The 20,547-nt window shown below is 48.1% G+C and overlaps 2 protein-coding genes across 2 annotated transcripts in view; one reads left to right on the forward strand and one right to left on the reverse strand.

The window, feature by feature from the left end:
- Window positions 1–19,698, forward strand: part of SYT17 (synaptotagmin 17) — a 34,024-nt gene extending 14,326 nt beyond the window's left edge. Inside the window, exons 6-8 of the mRNA XM_051775996.1 lie at window positions 5,626–5,746; window positions 6,422–6,577; window positions 18,525–19,698. Of these exons, the coding sequence (XP_051631956.1) occupies window positions 5,626–5,746; window positions 6,422–6,577; window positions 18,525–18,721 (474 nt within the window). The 3' untranslated portion in view covers window positions 18,722–19,698. The remainder of the gene's footprint in view (window positions 1–5,625; window positions 5,747–6,421; window positions 6,578–18,524) is intronic.
- The window catches only part of XYLT1 (xylosyltransferase 1), a 597,640-nt gene that overhangs the window by 20,202 nt on the left and 556,891 nt on the right, over window positions 1–20,547 (reverse strand). The window lies entirely within an intron of this gene.

A 20,547-nucleotide genomic window follows, 5' to 3' on the forward strand; every position in this document is an offset into this window, starting at 1 on the left:
GGTATGGGCTAAGGAGAACATCTGTTTCTGCACTTGCTGTCTCCACCTGGAAGCCATTGGCATAGTGTGTGGATAAAGTCAAGTGCTGAGTCCTTGTCCCACCATCATGCTGAGCCCTATCAAGCCCAGAGCTGGATCACTGCCTTAGTACAGGACTGTGCCAGCACCAGTGAGCTGAAAAAGGAGGGGAATGACAGGAATCTTTTGGTGTGTGCAGTGTCAGCAGGGACACTGAGCTTCTCCCAGGTGAGGCATGGTCCAGCTTCTATAGCAAACAACCAGCTCCACTGGCTCCAATGTGAGCAGGACCAAGATAAGCTCGTTACCTTGGGGTCTGGGTGGGATGTACAGCTACCTCCTCAATGGGCAAAAGCCCATTGTCATTAATTGAGAATCATCTTCATTACCAGCTCATGGAGTTGCTTGTGAATGAACAGCTGGAGAACTTACCTTGGCTGTAACGAGGTGGGTGGTGCAGCACTGCCCTGCTCGTTGTGTCAGGAAGGGATGGTCAGAGAACCGAGTATGGGTGAGCAGTGGGCTGTCCTCTCAGTGCAATAAACTACTCGATGTCAAGCCTCAGGCAGAAGGCTGTACCTGCATGTGAGCACTCTGAGCTTGGGTTGCACATTCAGTGCTTAGTGGGGTTGAGTCCAAAGCAGAGGCACCGGGGAGCTGCTGCCCTATGTGTCATCAGACCCAGCAGCTAAGCAGAAGGACTTACTCCTTGCAGAAAATGTCAGTGCAGGTATTGCCAAATTCTTTATCTTTGGTAGTTCTGGGAGGCTTTTTCTTGCAGGGTAATTAATGCCTTTCTAAAGCTCATGGAAAGGCTCTTGAGTCCAGTCCCCATAGGAACACTCTGCGCTCCTTAAATATCCCCTGAAATGTGTGTGGCTTTGCTTAATTACCATGAATGAAGTTGGCAGGCCCTGCTGTAGCTGGGCTCAGATTCGCACATTTCGCCGCTAAAACTAATTCTGAAGCACATGTTCAGGACCCCAAGTTTTATTGACATATGATTCATTTCTCTTTTGGCAGATTTGAGTGGGCAGGAATAAATGTTTTAGACCAGCGGTAATGAGAGCTTGGAGATCATTCTGCAAAAGGAAAAAAAATTTGCCTGGTTGTGGTGGGAAAATAGCATGAAATTCCTTCCCTCAAATTAAGCCATTTTTGTAGTAGAGGGAGTATGTATTGGACTTGCTTTTTTAACTTCATACTACGAGTGCACTAGAATGACCTGTCAGTTCTTATGTTCAAGATGGTATGTGCTCCACAAACAGAGTGGCTTTGCCATGGCAGCTTTGCAATTTTTCGTTCCCATCTCTCAGGGATGAGCCTACAAGTACTGCACTGTTGTTCTTACAGTGCCTTGGCTGGGGAGGAAAAGGGAGAAAGGATTTCAGGTAATGACTGATTTCAGAACATTCTCTTGGCTGTTAGTGGTATCTGCTCTGCCAGGAGGTTATGGCATGTGGCTTGGAGGCCCCCAGTGGTGCATGTACCAGGTTTGCTCTTGGTGCCCACGTTCCTTGGCTTATCCATTGCAGCCCTGAGGAGGAGCCATCCTTTGGGAATGGGGATGATGCCTTGCATTTGGTAGCACAGTGTATTATTGAAATTAATGCCATCCCCCTGTCTCATACAGGCAGAAAGTGCTGGACAGACAGATTTAGTTCAGAGAGTTGGCACAACAGCTGGCTCAAGGCTGTGTGCATCAGTGTGAAATGGGGATCCACGTTTGTGACAGTCATGGGAAATTAAATATGAAAAGGAATGTTGTCAGGTTTTTTTTTCCTTTTTCTCCATTGTTTTTTTAGCTATCCAAAAGCTTAGTGGCTGTTTAGTTGAAGGAATGCTGCAGAATCACTGATGATGAATGTGGATTGGTTATGTGGGGCCATGCTTGCTCAGCAGCAGGATGTTGAAATCAACCTGGCAGTTCACCTGTGGCCAGTGTGGGAGATGCCCTGGGCAAAGCCTGGCAGAGGGAAGGATACCCCCACCCTTCAGGTCACTGGAGTTGTGGGAACTGAGACAGACAGCCATGATGGATTATTGTCTGTCATGATAACAGTATTTTTAGCTCTTAACCTGTGTTTGTTTTCCTATTTTGTATTATAACATTCTACCATCTTTCTTTCACTCTGTGTTTTCCATTTCAGTGGGGGTTTTTTTCCTCCTTTCTCTCTTCAGTCTTTAGAGCTCCATCACTGAGCAATTTTTCTTCTTTATTGTTTTCTCTTTATCCTTATCTATCTCTTCTGTTTCCAGCTGTCATCTCAGTCACCTCACCCCTTCCCCTCAGTGTTGTTTGCTCCTTGCCCTTTCTGTGGAGGACTGGGATGCTGTGGGGTGTATTTTGCTGAGGAAGAGCCCAGAGGAGGGGTTGCCCATTGTGGGCAGAACCTCTCCATCGGATATCTTCTTCCTAAAGCTTTTTGTACAGCAGAGGCTTTCTTATGGCTGTCCAAAATGCAAAGACAGTTTACACTTCAGAAGGGATTTTGTGACTCTTTTCGATATACCTTAAGTAGGAAACACTGTTCTTATCCATTGGTAAGTTGGGTTTTTTTTCAGGTTCTGATCCTTAATAGCTCAGCCTTCCCAAAATGATGGCTGTGTGTCACAGGATGCTGTAGAAAACCTGTTAGAGCAAACTGTTCGAAACCATCAGGTTTTTAATGTGCCTGGAGGTATCATCACAGATAACCTTGAGGAAGAAAATCAATCTGAAACTTCATTAGGAGTGTTGCATAGATGTCTGTGCTGATGTAATGTGCTCTGGTTCCCGTTGGGCACTGGGGAGGGTTTCAGCTGCAGAATTTTGCTGGTGTTATAGCAATGCACAACAAACAGTCTGGGGGGCTGTGAGCAAGGAATTACCCTGGTCCAAACAAGATGTGCAAATGGCATGAGTTAGAAGCTCATCTTCCTTTGGGGGAGCCTCTTTGTGTTTCAGAGATGACAGAAAAGAAGAAAAAAGAATTCTGCTTCAAAATTTCTGGGTTCAACCCAGGCAGTAACTGCAGAAGGTTCTGGATCACAGGCGAGCCCAGGGCTGCAAATCCAACCTGGCTGTGTAATACAGCTGTGGAGAGGAACAGCCAGGAGTGAAATGTTAATCAGAGCTTCAGGAGAGTCTCAGACATCCCAGACTTGGTGTCACTCCCAGCATCTCATCAAACAGGAAATTGCTTTTCCAGGGTCATCTGGGATCTTGGCAGAATTCAGCACGTCATCAGCATAATAATGGCAACTGAAATGATGCCTTAGCACAGGTTCGTAGGGGCACCTCTGCACACTGCTTTCTGTGAGCAAAATATTGAAGGCAAAACCAACAACACTTTAGTTTCCTGATGAAAAGACCCAGGAAACGTAAAATTCAGACACTTCCTTGCCCTCCGTTGAACAGCGTGCCGATGACACCTCTCGTGCATGATCCCTCTTCTCAGCTCAGCCCTTGCGTGAGCCTGAGGGTTGGGGATGCTCCAGTGTGTGTGACAGAACATTTCTGTGCATGCTGCCCCCGGCACAGCGTGCCCTAATGCTGGTGAAGATGCCTGTGAACAAGGGGGTGGGCTCGGGGGTCAGTGGGTACAGCAGCACAGAGTGTTTCCAAGGGGCAGGTGAGCAAGACTGTCACATCAACAAAGCTTTTTGGGGAAAGCATAGGGAACTAAAACCTCCCATAGGTTTTGGAGGTGTGCCTTGTACCTCCTGCTTCTCGGGGCAACCCGTGAATTCTTTGCTTACCTGCTAATGACGGCAGGGGACTGCAGGAGAAACCTGGTGGATGTGGTGCAGCAGCACAGTGAGGGCAGTGCCAGTGTAATGTGCCAGGGAGGAAAGTGTGGTGACTATTGGCAACTGATTCATTTTCTCGAGTGCTTGACATCCCCTCAGGCACCAGGGCAGGATTTGAAGCATGTTTCCCAGATCCTCGTGGCTAAGCTGGAAATAATGCATTTATAATATCAGAGGCAGTTGGCTGCTGGAATTAAGTGCCTTGAAAAGGCTGAGTCACTTGCCTGGGGAGGTGAGCTATCCAGGGATCTGGGCTTCCTTCTGAAAAGACCTTGTGTTATGGCTGCAAATGCTGCTGGTGCTGCCTGCAGTGGGGCTGCTCTCCCCTGCTGGCTCTGAGCACACCCATCCTGCCATGGCCTCTGTGGAGGTGGGGCTTGCACGTTCCTTCCCTTAAAATAATTAACAGAATTATGGGCACACTTGAAAAGCATGAACGAGTGTCTTGGGAAAAACTTCTAATGCCATTACCTGACATCACTTTTAGTGCTTGGCTTGCTGGGTGAGGAGCCAAGTGACCTGCCATCAGCAGGAGCTGTTGGAGGCTGCTGGCCAGCCAGGCAGGAGGTGCTGTGCTGCTCCTGGGTTTGGTCTGAGCCCTCTGATTCTTCTGCACCCAGTGGAAATTGTGCTTTTCCACTTGCAGCTGAATAGCCATGAACTGGTTGGGTTTCCCAGCAGCCCAGCCTCAGTTTCCCTGAGCCACTGATATCTTGCCAGGGATTGTGCCTTGTGTGCTGCCCCATCTGCTGATGAACCTGGTTCTTCGGGTCAGTTCAGGCTGTGACTGTGTCTCAGAGCTTTTTACTTTATTGTCTACCCAACCCTTTAGTTTCTGGTTTCTGTAATCTAATATATGGGGCATCAGTAAAGATATTTAAGCCTTTTGTTATGATTGCAATACCACTGCCGCTCTTTTTCCTCTTGGAAATGGGCTGTAACCACCTGATCTAGTTTGGTTTTGAACTGTTTGACTATTTGGGATGAAGAACTAGCTCTGCACTCCTGTGTGGACCTGAGGCAGGACAAGGCAGATGGATCAATGCCCTTCCTGGACTGGCTGGTGTGTTTTCAGGCTCCAGAGTTGTTTCAGTGTGTGTATTTTGCATCTGACAGTGAGAGCATCTCAGAGCCAGGTTGTGCAAGGCAGAAGAGGAGCAGTGATATCAGCTCTCCAGCTCTTTAATTACTAGTTTTAAGCATCACTAAGTAGAAGGAAAAGAAATAATGGCTGCACAGCTGTATTGAAGCAGAGCTGTGGCAGTAGTGCAGCCTGATGAACAGCGAGGGCACAGTCAGGCTGTGCCGTGGTCTCTGGGTAGATGGCTGGATGCTGAGGGAATGTCTCCTCTGGACTGCTTTCTTGTGACTCAGGGATACATTAACCACTGCATACCTGAATTTCCCAAGTGGCTGGTGTGGTCCCTGGGGGCTGGGAAGTAAAGATAATATCTCCTCGAATGGATTTATGTTCTGCACGTGGCTAAGATCAGAACCACCTGGAACCATTCAAAATGGAGCAGGTAAAAACTACTGACCTTGTATTTCTGCCTCCTTTTAGGTCTTCTTTGCGTTGCTGCTGAAAAGCCGGGGAAAAATCAGTGATTAAAGAACAATTTTCACTTGGGGATAGTATTTTTTCTTGTTTCTGCTTAGGACGAGGAGCCACCAGATGGTTCTTGGTTGCAGTTCAGAGCGTGACTAAAATTCATTTTTCAGGCACTTAGACAAATGGGATTTATTTAATTTCTCTTCCTTCTCTTCCCTTCCCCTCTGAGCTCTGTTCTAAATTTCCACATTGCCTTTTCCTTGCAGAATGAAGTGGAGCTGGGAGAGCTGCTGTTGTCACTAAACTATCTACCCAGCGCGGGAAGACTGAACGTGGACATCATTAGAGCAAAACAGCTCCTTCAGACAGACATGAGCCAAGGTTCAGGTAAAGGGCAGTGCATTTCTCACATTACTCATGCACAGATTATATATATGTGCCTCTAAAGCACATCAGTGGTGAGGCAGCAATTTGTGGGGGACCCAGGGGGATTTGGATGCTCAGTTCTTTTCAATACAAGGCTCTGGATATTTGTATTAAATGTATAACCAAGAATAATGAAAGTATTTGGAGCGCTTACCCTGTGAATACCTTTGCCATATTTAAAGTACAAATCTCTGTACCAGGGTGAGGTGAGGAACCAGGAGCTTTAATGTTCCCCCCTTGTGTTCTGTAAGGCAACCCGTGGGCAGTGCTCCCTGCTGGCTCTGAGCATGCTGGCTGGTAACTGCTCCATGCTTACATTCTCAGGTGTTTTTCCTGTGTTCCCTGCCCCAGCCACTGCTGCTGCCAGAATATCAGCATTTTCCAAAAAGAACAGTGTGCTTGGTCTGTATCAAGGCTGTCATTAACTGTGGTTTTGGCAAGGACTGTTTTTAATCCTGCTGCCTGACTTTTGTCTCCACTGCAAATCCCTGGGAGCAGTGTGGGGGTACAAGTCCCTACCATTTCCAAAGGCTGTTTCTCATCGTGGTCCATCCCTGTAGTGCCCAGCCTTCATGAACAGGGGTACTGACTCATGATGCCTGTAATGCAGAGCCTGTGCCTTGTGCTTTTTGCCAGATCCCTTTGTGAAAATTCAGCTTGTTCATGGATTAAAATTAACAAAAACTAAGAAGACCTCCTGCATGCGGGGCACGATAGATCCCTTCTACAATGAGTCCTTCAGCTTCAAGGTTCCACAGGAAGAGTTGGAGAATACCAGCCTGGTGTTCACAGGTAATTGTGGTGGTGTTACTGGCTCAGCATGGTCATGGTTGGCTCTGGGGTGAACAAAGCAGCAGTTGTGGGTGTGCAGATGAGCCCATGCAGGGCAGTGTTTGTCCCAGTAGCCACCCTGCAAGGGGTGGCCATCGCTGGGGTCTCCAGGGAAGCTTAATTTGCACTCTGTCCTCTGCAGAAGCTGTTCCCAGCATTGCCACCCAACAGCTGGAGCTGGCTGGGAGCACACCGTGTCAATCCTGGCTTAACTGGTGCCACTTGGAATGCTTTTGTGCAGAGGAAGAGCAGGAGCATTAATTGCACTTCTCAGTGACAGCCAACTTGGGCACAAAGTCAAAAATTAGAAGAATGAGAGGGCAGTAGTGAATGATCCCAGAGCCCAGGCACTGGCAAAAATTCGACATGGTTTGCTGGTGAGATGATGCAGCTGGAGGTGTTTCACATTGACCTCTCCTATTCTGTAAGCAGGTTTGTTCATGCCTTTATTTCTGAAGGGCTGAGATTCAGTGCCAAGCCCTGTGTGGCACAGCTGAGGTGGACCCAGACACAGACCATGCAGGCTGTGGGCCAGGAGCAGTCCCAAGCTGACTTCACTCAAGAGCTTTGTCAGCGCTGGAGATGTTTGGCTGGCATAGGAATTCTTATTTTTAAACAATTTCTGAATCTCCTATTTTTGTTCTCGAGGCATAAAACCAGGCAGTAGAGCTTGGCAGTCGAGGTGCTGGTGGGAGCAGGAGTTGCAGAGCACGGGGATGGTCCCGGCTGGGCAGCAGCGCTGGGCAAGGGACCCGCTGTGGTTGGTGGCATTCTCTGCCATTTCCCAGCAGAGAGATCTTGAGCAGGGCTGCAGGGACCCTGATGAAGGGTGGGTTTCCCTCTCACACTGTGGTTTCACCCAGCCTATGGAACTGTGGAGCTCGGGCACCATCAGGAGCAGGGTCAGACCATCTTGCTGTCTGGAGGGTCAGAGGGGCTGGGTGGTGGGACCCACACTCTTCCACCACACTGGGCTCTCATGCTTCACAAACACGTTTTTTGTCAACTTTCCACCCATAACTCACCCCTTTTTGATTAAAAGAAAGGAATCTGCTTCAGAAAGGATGTATTTTGAAGTATTTTTTAATTTTACTTTTTACATGCCAGATACAGGTGTCAAAGCTGGTACAAGGAGGCTAATTCCAACCCGTTAGTTTGTTTCCAAACATATTAGGACAAAAGTGATGCTGATCAGCAATTTAAATTTTGCCCTTCATGCTCAGAAATTTCCTCAGCAAAACATCTATAATTAATCACTGTTTTGCATGCATGTCACCCTGACTGTACCTTGCATGTGCAGCAATGAGTTTGTTCTTGGAAGCTTCCATCAGGTGATCTTGTGACAGGTGGGAAACACTCTATTCTTTGTTTTCCACTTTTCCTACTAGTAGCAGAAAAGGCAAACAGAGTAGCAGCTGTGTGCAGACAGGAGGGTGAGGGGAATATGCTGCTCCTCACCACAGTGGATGAAGTCAGTATTAATGAGTGGATCTCTGATTAAATTTTTCTGTGCAAAGGGATGTAGTCTCAAAATAAGCCAATGGGAAGTTGGCTGAATTATCACCATACATCATGCAGTCGGATTTCAGCGGTGAGCCTTGTAAGTGGTGCTTCACTTTCAAAGTGACATATTGCTTGCTTTGAACGTTGCAATAAATAATCCCAGGCCAGAAATGTCCCCAGCGGCTCCAAAGCTGGGAAGGAATGTGCAGAGCTTTTTGGAAGAGCGGTGGGGCAGGATTTCCTGGCTGCTCTCAGACTGAAGGGTGGCACACAGCTTGGGTATGGCACTGCTGTGGGTGTCCTCGGGCTGGCTGCTCCTGCTGTGCTTGGGTGTTTTGGTTTAACTTGGGTGTTTTTGTTTTTGTTTTTTGCTGCAGTAATGGTTCTTTCTGTTGTGTGTTTTGTTGGGAGTTGTTTATTATTTCTTTTTTTTCTTTTTTCCAATACACAGCTCTAGTCCATTAGGTCAGTTAATTAAATTTGCTGTTGAGTCAAAGTCCAATTGAAAAGGAAAATAATCCTGCTTAACGGGTGGGTGATGATGCTTTGAATGGAGAGAGGGAGCTGTAAAAGCAGTCATGGGAGCCAGAAGTGAGTATGTCTTCAATAATTTAGAGGAACCTTTTCTGTGGCTTCATATTTTGGACCCAGTCTGCAGCTGTCTTTACATTGGCTTGGCTTCACTGGAAAGCCATGGAATCCTGCCAGTTCCCATCAGCTGGGGCTCCAGGCTCCTGATGGGGCTGGTACCACACTGCAAAGTAAGGCACTATCCAGACAAAGTAGAATTAATTTTTTTTCCCCTGTGTGTTTTTCTGTTGTGCATCTTGAATAAAACCATCTGGGTTTAGTGCACTCTAGTAAGGATTTCTCCACCATTTTGCTGTGATTTAGCCAGGACTGTGTGTGCAAGCATTGTGAGTGGACAGTAAGGCACCATCCTGCTCCCTGCTTTCCTGGTGGTGCTCTGGAGAGCTGGACTCAGACCAAAGCCAGGGTTGAAGCATGGCTGGATTAGGAGGGGGGCAGTGAGTGCCTCCAAGATGGGGTGCACAGAGACAGCTTTGCATTAGCCAAGATTGGGAAAGGTGGTGGTTGGGCTGATTCTTTGATCCTTCCTCCTCCTCAGGCATATAAGGATTCAATACTGTAAATTATTGGCATTTACCGACCAAAATGCTTCTCCTTCCACATTGGTGCAGGACACCTTGTACAAGCTGCCTTTCTGCCTTGCCCTCTGTTCCTACCTCTGATGCTTACTGGACCTGTCACTCCACATTAACTCACATGTCCCAGTTTAGTGCCTAAAATGAGGTGGGATGAGCTCAGGTGGGGATGTCCTCTCCAGGAAGAGGCATCCAGGGTCAGGATTGCTGCTGCAAGTATTGTCTGTTCACAGCTTCTCACCAAAAGAGGCTGAAAACAGGAAAGCCACTGATACTCATAACAAGTCTAATGTCCTGAGGAAAAAAAAAAAAGATGATGAGTGAGTCAACAGCTGGTGGAGATGATGTTTGATTTTTCATTTACTCTATCAAATATGTTGTCTAGGTAATAAGCAGCCATATCTAACAGAAATGCACTCTTGGATGGTTCTTTTTTCCACTTCCTGTTTTTTTGGCAACTTGACATCATCCCCCCATGTGCCACCTTGTGCTTGAGTGCAGGTAAGTCATGGGCTCACCTGCTGCAGAGAAATGGGGCAGGCTGTGAAAGGCAGGGTGTTCTCCTAACTGTGTATACCTGTGAACAAAGGTGTTGGTTACTCTTTGTCCAGTGGTAAGGGGAAGGTGGAATTTGGTCCTGACAGCAGGGCTGCAAGCTGTCATTTCCAAGAAGAAAAAAGATTATTTGAGATGCAGCCTCTGTGCTCAGGAGAGCTGGATGCTGGGTGCCTAGAGACCCTGTGCTGTCCCCACTGCTGGATTTTGGGCAGGCTGTCCTCTAAATCCCAGCCTAACCTTCAGAAATCCTGGGCTGTGCAGCGGGAGGGTGGACAACACCTGAAATCTGAGCACTGTAGTATTTTGTTAATGATTATAATGTTGTTAATAACAATCGTCAGTAATGCTGTTTGTGTTGCAGTAAAGCCCAGATGGCCCAATAAAAACCATCAGCACTCCAGGGCAAACTGCATCTCGGTGACTCGTTAACATCTTTTGATCACTTACCATAAAAAAGGCAACCTTCAGCATTCACAGTTAGGGAATATTTATCTCCCCAAGGTCCTCGTGGTGACTGTGTGTGTCTTTCTCCATTTAAATAAGCTCTTGTACGTGTTTACAGTGGCAGGATCTTTATGGCTCGTGAAGAGACCAGAGTGTCCCCAAAGAGGGAAAAATCATTTTCGTGCTCAGAGTACTGTCTGTGCAATTGCAGAGGGAAAACCTGCTTTGCCATCTGACCTGGCTGGGAGTGTAGCTGGAGCTAGGACAGCACTGGGGCTGATGGTATCTGATGGAGAGCAGTGGTGGGGCTCATCCCACTGCCCCATTGCCCTGTGGAAGTTTGCCATGGCTCCAGCAGGACAGGATGCTCTGCCTGGGGGAGGGAAGCAGACTGGGCTAGAGTTTGCTTGTTGGTGGAGATGTTGACCTTGATATGTGTGTGACAGCTGGTGAGATCTTCCCTGTAAGTGCTGGCTGAGGGTGCAGCTCATGAGCATTCTCTCTTCAGCCCTTAACACTGTCTTTCACCATCAGCTCTGCTGGTCAGATTTGTGGTGTAGATGTTGGAGACGAGGTGATGTTTCTGGTGTTTGCCTGCTGCATGAGATTTGTAAATGTTCCATGAACAGGATGCAGAGATAGCAAGGCTTTTCAGTGGTATTTTTTTAATTAACAGACTGATTTTGAAATATCTCAATTAGCTGAGCAGGTTGAAGGCTGATAATGTTTTTGTCCTCAGGCTTCCCCTGAAATACATCTGAATTTTGATTTCCCTGGCTGTGTGGAAGCATGACCTTGAGATGCCAGGATGGAAACCACCATGTATCTGGAGTCATCACACATATACATTTTGACTTGCTGACTCAGATGCTCATCTCTCCTTTCTCTTGTTGCTTTTTCTTTGCAACAAAAAAAAAACCCAACAAACATTCAGGCACTTTGTGTTTTGCACACATATATGGGGAACAAATCTTCCCTAATGTATGAGTCAAACTAAACTGGTTTTTTTTTTCCCATGGTGGAATGCTGGTGGAAGAAGTGGTTTCTTTTTTTAAACACTATTGTGTTGGGCACCACAGCATCTTTTAGATGGATGGATAATTAGACAACTTGACGCTGGAAAATTGTTTCTTAATGTCTATTAAATGTGTCTTTCTGAAGTATTGGACTGTCTGTATATTTCCCATATCTGGAGCTCAGAAGCAAAGTCTAATCCTTGCTTAAACCTGTGTAATCCCACCTTAGCCAAAGGAGAAAAAATGGAAAAAACCATTGATGTCAGCACCAGGTTTTCTGGGGATTTATACCTGTTTAATTTAGATCAGAATTTGGCCTTTGTGTCTGGCATTATAAAACACTTGATGCATTTATGCAGCAGACACCATATGGTCCATGCCCAAGTCTGAGGAGAGCAGTGCACTGCTCCAGGTTGCTCCAGGGGCTGTGGCCACTCCAGGTGTCCCAGCAGGTCTCGTGAGGACACCTCAGGGTGCTGGGAGAAGGGCACAGGGAGATGTGCTGGCAAGGGGAGACAGTGGCCTCCTGAAGCCTGCCCTGCCTGGCAGAGCCTCTCTGCAGAAGTACAATGCAAAGGCTTCAAATCCCCTTTGGGAGGAGGAAGGTCCCTGTTGCTCTCAATTCTCAATCCCCATCTGTGGGGGATTGGATGTCCCACTCCATGACAGATGCTGTCTGTCAGCCTGGAGCAGGTGAGAGCAGAGCAGGTGGCAAGGGTTGGTTGGAGGTACTGAGTGGAATCCTGCAGCCCCAATCCTGGCCCAGGGTCACTCAGGGAAGACGCTCCGTGGATGGATTTGGCTTTTTGCAGCACACTGGCTTCTTTAACGAGGAGGAGTGAAACACCATTAATCCTGGTGAGAGCAACAATATGCTAATGCTTCCTGAGCCAATCTGTTGCTTGCTTAGAAGGCAGAATTAGGTTCTTCAAGTGGCCTTAATTATTAAATGTACCACATCAGATGTGGCAGAAATGGCTTGTGCTGGAGTTCTCTGGAATTTTGGGGGAATATTTTTCTCCTAAAGAAAGGAGCAAGTCCCCCTCTCTCCAGGCTGATTGGTGCTTACTGCTTTTGCCAAGACCCTTAATTTAAGCAGTGTTGCCTCTCCACTTCATCTTGTTTGGGTCACACTGTGGTGAAAGGAATTGCTCAAATGTCTTGCAAGGCCGGAATCTCCCTGTGTATCAAATGAGGAAAAGTCTTGGCGGTGGGAGCTGCCGTGGGTGGCAGAGCAGTGTCTGGAAATGGAATGCCTGTGCCTGGCCCTGTGGCCATCAGAGGAGATGGTCGTGAAGGCAGAGGCTGCCTCTCCCTCACGACCATCCCTGCCTTCGTGCAGGTGCTGTATGGGGTTGGTGCTGGAGCCTCTTTGTGTGAGGTGTGTAAACATGCGTGAAACCATCCGTGTGCTTTGTTGGATCTGGGGCTCATAGTGCAGAGAATTAAGATGCGATTTTAAAAAAGGAGGAATTGGAGGTGGAAAAAGCCAGCTGTAGATACTCCTTTTCAGTATCCTCTGGGCTGTTGTGATAGATGCATCCAGCCCGTTACTCCAGTTTCTCCTGATGAGGTAATTTCATGAGGTGTCAGCCCTGCATGCCCTTGAGATCTCTGTAAGACACACTTGTGCTCTTGCACTTTCCCTGCACCCTGGGTCCCTGCTGTCTCCTACAGGACTTTCCTCTCCCTGTCTGAGGCCAGACCCTGCTTAGGCAAACGCCTGGCTCGGGGTGCATCTGCAGGGTCCCCTTCCCTGCGTGCCCCAGCCAGAGCACAGGGGCTGCCCTTGAGGGAGGGAGGTGATTTTCCAAAGAGAGTGTCCTGTTGTGGTGGCATTCTCCCTCGTGGAGCATCAGCTGGATGCTGGAGCTGTGCCAGGATTCGGCCACACGCTCGAGTAGTTCCAGTTCCCTCTGGAACTGGGCAGGTGCAGACACTGCAGGGAGAGGAGAGGCTGGGAAGTGAGTTTTACATGCACATCAGAGCCTGACAGAGATTAAATTGATAAATGTGAAACCACGGCATCTTTTCCTGTGCTTTTCTCTCCTCTCTACTAAATATGATGGGCCATGCTCAGGGAGCAAGGGGCAGGATTTGGTCCATACCTGTGACCTTCTCGGTATGCATCATTAGCCCAGCTGCTGCTGCTCCTTGCAGCACCTCTTTGTGCTAAATAGCTTTTCAATATTGATGTCAAGCAGTTCAGAATTAGTTTTCAGTCCTACTTAACCTGACAGCTCACCCCCAGTGGCTGGTGGCAGCGCTTGGTGGTCAGCACAGAGAGGGCTGGGCACTGGCTTCTGCCTGCCGAGGGTGGGTTGAGGCACTGCCTGCCCAAGTGGGGCAGGTGTGTGAAGGAGGCTCTTTCTGAGACCTTGCCAAGCGCTGAGGCTGAAGTGGGAAGTGCAGGAAGTGCTGATGGGTCAGTGCAAACACTGTGTGGTTCTACCAGAGAACCTGTGAGACCTGTGTCCTCAGGGAGACTCTGCCCCTCAGTTGCCCATGTGCAGCCTTGGGCATGTTTTTGCTTATTTTTCTTTTCTCTGAGTTAAATGGTTTTAATTGTGTTGCAGGTAACGATGTAGGTGACTGAAGAAGAGTTAGTTACTTGTGCTGGAGCTCTCAGCTGTTCCAGCACGCTGAGATTGCTCTGCTGTTACTCCCAGAGAGGCAGCAGCAGAGGCGCTGTGCGGCCGTACTTGGTGGTGCAGCACAGCCTTAACTGCTGAGTAACTGCTGAGCACATCTGAAAAAGGGTTTGCAGGAGGTGCAGAGGTTTTGTGACCGGCCCCAGCTGCAAGTCACAAGCTTTTCCCCATCACATATATGGTACTGGTAGCCTTGAAGTTAGCTTAAGGAAATTTTCTGAGTCAGTGCTCCTCCCTGGTCATTCCAAGGCTGCTAATAAGTTCAATCAAAGGATGAATTAGTATCTGAAATGCCAGCTTAAATTGTACTATTGCACGTAACTCACAGATGACAAATGCTTTGCAGTCGTGCTCTTCACAGGTAGGCAGTTTGAAAGTCTCAATGTAGTGGCAAAGGGGAAGGTAAAGGGTATTTTGGCTGGATCTGGTGCCAGGGCTGATGCCAGCTAGGCAACCTCATGGGTTGATTATGTAGTGACATGCAAAACAGTTGACTGGTAAAATGCGATTCCATGTGACTGAGGTTGGTAGGAGACAAGGGGAAAGCTCAGGCTAGAGTTGCACCTGGAGCCAGATGTTGGAGCTCCAAGTGTCATCACATCCCCTGGAAGTCGCTGCCCTGCTGGGGAGAAGCTCTGGGCTGTGCAGTGCCTGATACCCACCGTGCTGTGCTCTCAGCCCTGCAGGGAGCAGGCAGCCAGGCTGGGGGGCCCTCAGCCACCCCTCCTGTGCAGGAGCCCTGTGGGGCACATGGGCCCTTACCCCAAAGATGTTTCATGTGGCACTGAGGGCCCCATCACTTTGATATGCATCATTTAGGAGTGCTGCATCAATAAGTGTATAACATGAAAATGTTTTATTTACATCATGTAACTTGTTCTCAAGAATTCAACCCATTTAATGGACATAAGTGAACCCAATTTTCTTCTGTATTTCAGCATTTTTATTATGAAGAATTTCTTTTTAAGGAGCCTCTCTGTTTCCAAATGCATCCCTCGGTGAAGAGCAGCTGCAGAAGGAATTGGTTTGACCTCTGCTTCTTTAATTGCTTTCTGCTCTGTGTTGGCCTAGAAATGGATGTTGCTATTGTGTAAATTACCCTGATGGTAGGAAAAAAGCTCATGAGATCAGGTGTATAGTTTCTGTCAGGAAAATAGGTTTCTTAAATGGAAAGCAGCATCTACCTGTTCATAACCAGAGTCTGGGTCAGTCTGAAAATCCCAGATGATAATTACTTCATTTTCTGCCTCTGAGCAGCTCCATGGAGTTACTGTTTTTTGTGGCCAAGGGGAGATTTAATCTGAAGTTTACTCTGAGCTCCTTTCAGACTATGTCAGGGGATGCTCAGGCATCGGGGAACACAGTTCAGTCCACTTGTACTGTCACCTGAGCTTGGAGCATGGAGCAGTGCTCAGCTGCTGCCCGTGGCTGGACCACAGGGGCTTCTCCACCTCTACCTGTTGTGGAAGAAGCTGGAAGGAAAGAGCAGGTGCTTTTTACTTCCTGAGGCTGAGCACAAGGAGCCCTTGTCAGTCCGTGAGTACCTGAGGGGTCTGTTTCAAGAGTGTGATGGTAACTGCTTCTGCAGGGTTTTGGAGCGGGCTGAAGTGTCAGACAGGAGTGTAAACAGTGCAGCAGTGGCTGGTGCTTGCTTGTTGATGCTCAAGGAAATGGTTGCCCCTGTGTTTGAGAAGTGATTGCTGCAGCTGAAGGAGGACTTGGGGAGCTGCTCCCCCTCCTTGTGCCAGGACAGAAGCCCACGGCACGATGACACAGCTTTCAGCTGCTCTCCTGGGCCCCTGGGCTCCTACAGTTCTCTTTTCCAAGCTGTTCTTGGAAGAACCAATGATAGCAACAGGAAAAATTGTGCTCCTGAATGTGAGCAAAGGGAAAGAGCTTATTTTCACAATACCAGCTTCTCCTGGGTAAGGTTCCACAGCTCGGTACCACTTAGCCATCAGCAAATTGCTCAGCAAATCCTGGCCATTTGTGAGTGCAATACAGCAGTTAGCCTCTCAGAAAAGCATGTCCTTGAGTTTAAAAGGCTCATGAACTGATGAGTGGAGCAGAATTTTTGGCCCACAAAGATCTCTCATCTTTTGAGAAGGCTGCTGTGGTGAAACTGCGAGTTTGTTAACCTGAGATTGATCTAGTGCCACCTCTTATGGTCTGTGTGTGAGTAAGCATTTGGCCTTGGAAAATGTCTTCCCTGTTCTTCAGCAATAAGTCTCTGTGCTCTCTACACTAGTTAATGATAGAAGCAACAATGCTTGTATAATTAGCTCATTAATACCCCAAAGGACTCAGCATGCTAATTACCTGACAGGATGAGATTAGCAAGTTGCATTACAGGAATTCAAAATACTTGGATCAACAGTAAAATAACAGGTCCCCTTACTTAGGACACCTGCTTGTTTTACAGTCCTGGCATGGAATGTTTTTGAAGAATTTGTATGCCTGGGGTACTTCCCCACTGTTAATTTATCCTGTGATTAATTGAGGGCCTGTAAGACTTCTTGGTTTAAATTACTTAGTATTGTCTCCCAAGATCTTCTTTCATTTTTTTCATTTTCTTTCATTTTGGAAAAAAAAAAGAATGGAAAAAAAAAAGATGGAAAAAATCCTGTGTAAAAATTTGTTTTGGGGGTACTTTTACATGGCACATAAATTTTATCACAATATTTGATTTCTCTAGGCTAATAAACCATAGCAGGACATTTAGTATAGTCCTGCTAGCTATGCTTGTGATCCATTGCTTTGTAGGAGAACTCGTTAATAACCGTGACAAGCTGTGTACTAGTTGGAAATGGATGGCTTAAAATTCCTCACCACATCCTCAGAAGGTGGCCTTTCCAAATAACACCAGCCTGGCCTCTTGACAGGGGCACTTGCTCGGCGACACATCTCAGAGAGTTGATGGCATCACCCCTAGATAGCTGCTGGTGATGGGCAGAACAGCTGCAGTCTTCCTGCTGGGGTAGTGAACCCCAAATCATTGTTTGAAGATAAATTTACAGGAGTCTGAGTTGCGGAGTGGGTTTTTTAGGGAAATTATTTGGACAAATTACTTGGGCATTTGAAGGTTTGCCGTTACCTAAAATATTCACAGGTAATTTGGTGGGCAGAAGCATCTCTGCCCATGAACTGTGTATGTCAGAGCTGTTGGAAGGGATATGGTGAGATGTAACCTTGCTCAGCTTGATTTTGGGTCTGCACTGGCAGGTGGTGCCTGAGTCACCCAGGGAATAAGATCCCAGACTGGTGCAGTGATGAGGAACAAGCCTTTGCAGAGCGTGGAGGTGACGAAGTGCCACATTAAAGTAACATTAATCAATTGTGGGGTGTATTATAATAGGAAATATGCAGCCTTGACAAAGGTGCCCCACTAGAAGTGGGGTCAAGTGCATAGTGCTCGGTGTCCTGCCTGCCTGGAAGGGTGTGCTGTGAGGGATCCCAGATGTAGCTTTGCTGCCAGTGCTGGTTTCCAGCAGCCCCGGGGAGCTGGTGCTGGTGGCAGGGGCAGCAATGGCAGTGCTGGGCTCACGGCTCCACTCCACACTGAACATGCTCTTGCTGCGCGAGCCTGGCTGGATTTGGATCTCCTGCAGACATTTATTCTTAAAAATCCCTCTCTTTCCTGAGGAGATTTTTTAATCCTTAATATTCCAGCCAGTGCCTGTGGATATCCTGGCTTCAGCTTGCAAAGACTTTTTATTCAACTTTCTAATGAGCCAGAGCAGGGCTTCAATTCGTAGCACACAAAGTGCTTTTGCTCCTGTCTAGTGGGAGTGTTCAGCCTTTCCCAGGATCGAGCCCATCATTAGGGTTTGCCTTTTGTTCCAGGAGACTGGGCTAATCCAAAGGATGGGGTGTGGAGTTGATGTCTCTCCCTCAGTTTCTTTCCTGGTCTTCTAACAAGTAGCTGCAGTGATAATTATGGCAAATCTTTTCCGTGTAAACATCCTGCTGACAGCCTGGACGTGTGTAGTTCCTGTTTTCCAGTCGGGAAGGCTGTCGATTAGCGCTGGAGCAGTTTGGGTCACGTGCATTTGGAGGAGGAGAGTGTGAGATGCTGCTTCTGCATTTCCCCAGGCACAGGTTGCAGGGTTGCTTTTGTCATTTCACGATGCCCAGGCAGAGCTTTTGGCACTTCTTTACATGATGTAATTCTGCTTCAAGGCCAGACACGAAGGGCTTTGAGCAACCTGCTCTAGTGGATGGTATCCCTGCCTATGGCAGGGGAGCTGGAACTGGATGATCTTTGAGGTCCCTTCCAACCCAAACCACTGTATGATTCTACTTCACCTGTTCTTGCTAAATTCCATAACTGTGGATCTGTGTTTTGCTTATTTGAATTGTATTTTAGTTGGTATTACAGCTTATTTTATTCCTTCCAAACTCCTGTTTTGGTCTCTAACATTTTTGAGGTGCCGAGTCACATACCAGAAGTGCTGGCATCTGGCACACAGTGTGAGGGGACACGTGGAGGATATTTGGGTTCCTGGGCCAGGGCTCTGGGTGGACGAGCGGTGCCTTTGTCTTGACCGGTCTCTGTTTCTGCTCCCCCCAGTCTACGGGCACAACGTGAAGAGCAGCAATGACTTCATTGGGAGGATCGTGATCGGGCAGTACTCGACAGGTGCCCCCGAGTCCAACCACTGGCGCCGGATGCTGAACGCGCACCGGACGGCCGTGGAGCAGTGGCACAGCCTGCGGTCCCGGGAGGAGTGCGACCGCGTCTCCCCGGCATCCCTGGAGGTCACATGAGGTGGGAGACGAATGGCAGCCAGACCAAGCAGGCGGACAAGATAAAAAAATAAACCAGTGACCAAAACACCCCACCTCACACCCTACACACACCCCACAGTAGCTCTGTTGGATTGAAGCAGCTGCCAGCACCCAACTGGCCGCACTGGCGTCTGTGAACCATGTCCCACTGGGTCCTGGCTGTTCCCCTGGGGCCAGACCTCTCGGTGCTTGCCCCCGGCACCGCTCAGCTGTTTGCATCCCGCGTGGCGGAGCGCGTGGCCGGGCGGCATGGGCTGCACGTGGAGGTGCCATGGTGAGCGCAGAGTGGGTGGAGGAGTTGGGAGTTGCCTCTGCTGTCCTTCCAGTCCAAATCCATGGCTCATCCTCTCAGAGATATAAGTACCCATGTGCTCTCGTTGGTGAACGTGGTAATTAGGCTAGAGTATTTTTTTAAACAGTAGAACCTGTGGTGAAATCGATTCTGACTCCAGTTTTGTCCTTGTACTAGTTTTAACAGAATTAAGCTCCTGTTAGTGCGTGCGTTTGTGTGCCGGGGCACACGTGTGGCTGTGCGGCCCCACGTCAGATGGATCTGATGTCCCGTCAGCAGTGAGACCTGCCACTCTCGATAGCAGTCTGTGTGTGTAGTAGATACAGTGATGATATAGCAAAATAAACATTTCCAATACCATTTGTACCGGGAAAACCAGCTCGCATCTTTCCAAACTTGTGCTGTGCAAAAGAAACCTCCTGCAGGGACTTTTGCGGTTAAGAAGACCCAAAATAACACAATTTTAGTTCTCTCACAGACTGCAGTGGCTCTTTCTGTGTTGTGTGTGTTAACCCTGGTAGTTCTCCAGGTCACCAAGCGAACTTAGTTACGGTCAAGCTGTCCTGTTGGTTGCTTCTGTACATTTTATTTTTTCACAGCATATTGTCTGGTATGATGCAGATTGTATATTTATTGAAAATAAAATTCTATTTAATTGTGCCACGTAGACTGGGGTGATACCTGTTGGCAGAATTCACCTTTCTGTTGAGCTCCCTCAGTTATGCTTATAGCAGAAGAAAAGCCAAAACATTGATGGTTACCCCCTTGTTCCTCACTGTAGATGAACTGGGAGCTGCTCTGTGTTGGCAGCACACAGCAGTGGGGCAGTGGTGGCTCCAGGGCTGGGCATCTTCTTTCTGAGCACGTTGTGGATCTAACCTGCCCCTCTGCAAGGTGAAGCTCCTCCTCTGTCCTGCAGTGAGGTCAACAGTTCTCTGGCTTCCTCCTGGTTTGTCTCATCAATAAATCACAATGGAGAGGGACCCCATGAGGAGTTCTGGGCAAACACATGCTGTAGAAGGAAGATCTCCTTCTATGAAAAGTCAAAAAGACTCAGACAAGGGGCTGTGGTTTCAGCAGTTACTGCTGTGGACATTAATATTCTTCCATCTGGAGCCTGTGGGCAGCAGCACGAGCTCCATGGGAGCTGATCTGAGCCCAGCCATGTGCTTTGCTCAACACTGGGGATGAAATGTGAACAGAAGGTACTCTAGCCCTGAGTCTGTCCTCGGAGTTGTGAGGTATCTGTTTCACAGGGAGGGGGCTGTCATGTACAGAGGATGCCAAAAATTGGTGAGGGAACCCAGAGGAAAGGTCAATAAAAGCAGGATGGAAACACACTGAGGAGCTCCCGACCTGCAGGGCAATCAGAACACAGGATGGGAAGCGAGAGGAGTGGGAGGGCTGAATCACTGAGACCTGTTCCCAGGGCTGCACCCAGCAGGTGAAGCACATCTCATGGTTGGTGAAATTGGAAGGTAACACAAAGTGCAGCTGCAACTCCAGCTGGCAC

The sequence above is a fragment of the Manacus candei genome, unplaced genomic scaffold, assembly GCF_025592945.1.
Source record: "Manacus candei isolate 608988 ecotype Guabito, Panama unplaced genomic scaffold, ASM2559294v1 h1tg000002l, whole genome shotgun sequence".
Taxonomy (NCBI): domain Eukaryota; kingdom Metazoa; phylum Chordata; class Aves; order Passeriformes; family Pipridae; genus Manacus; species Manacus candei.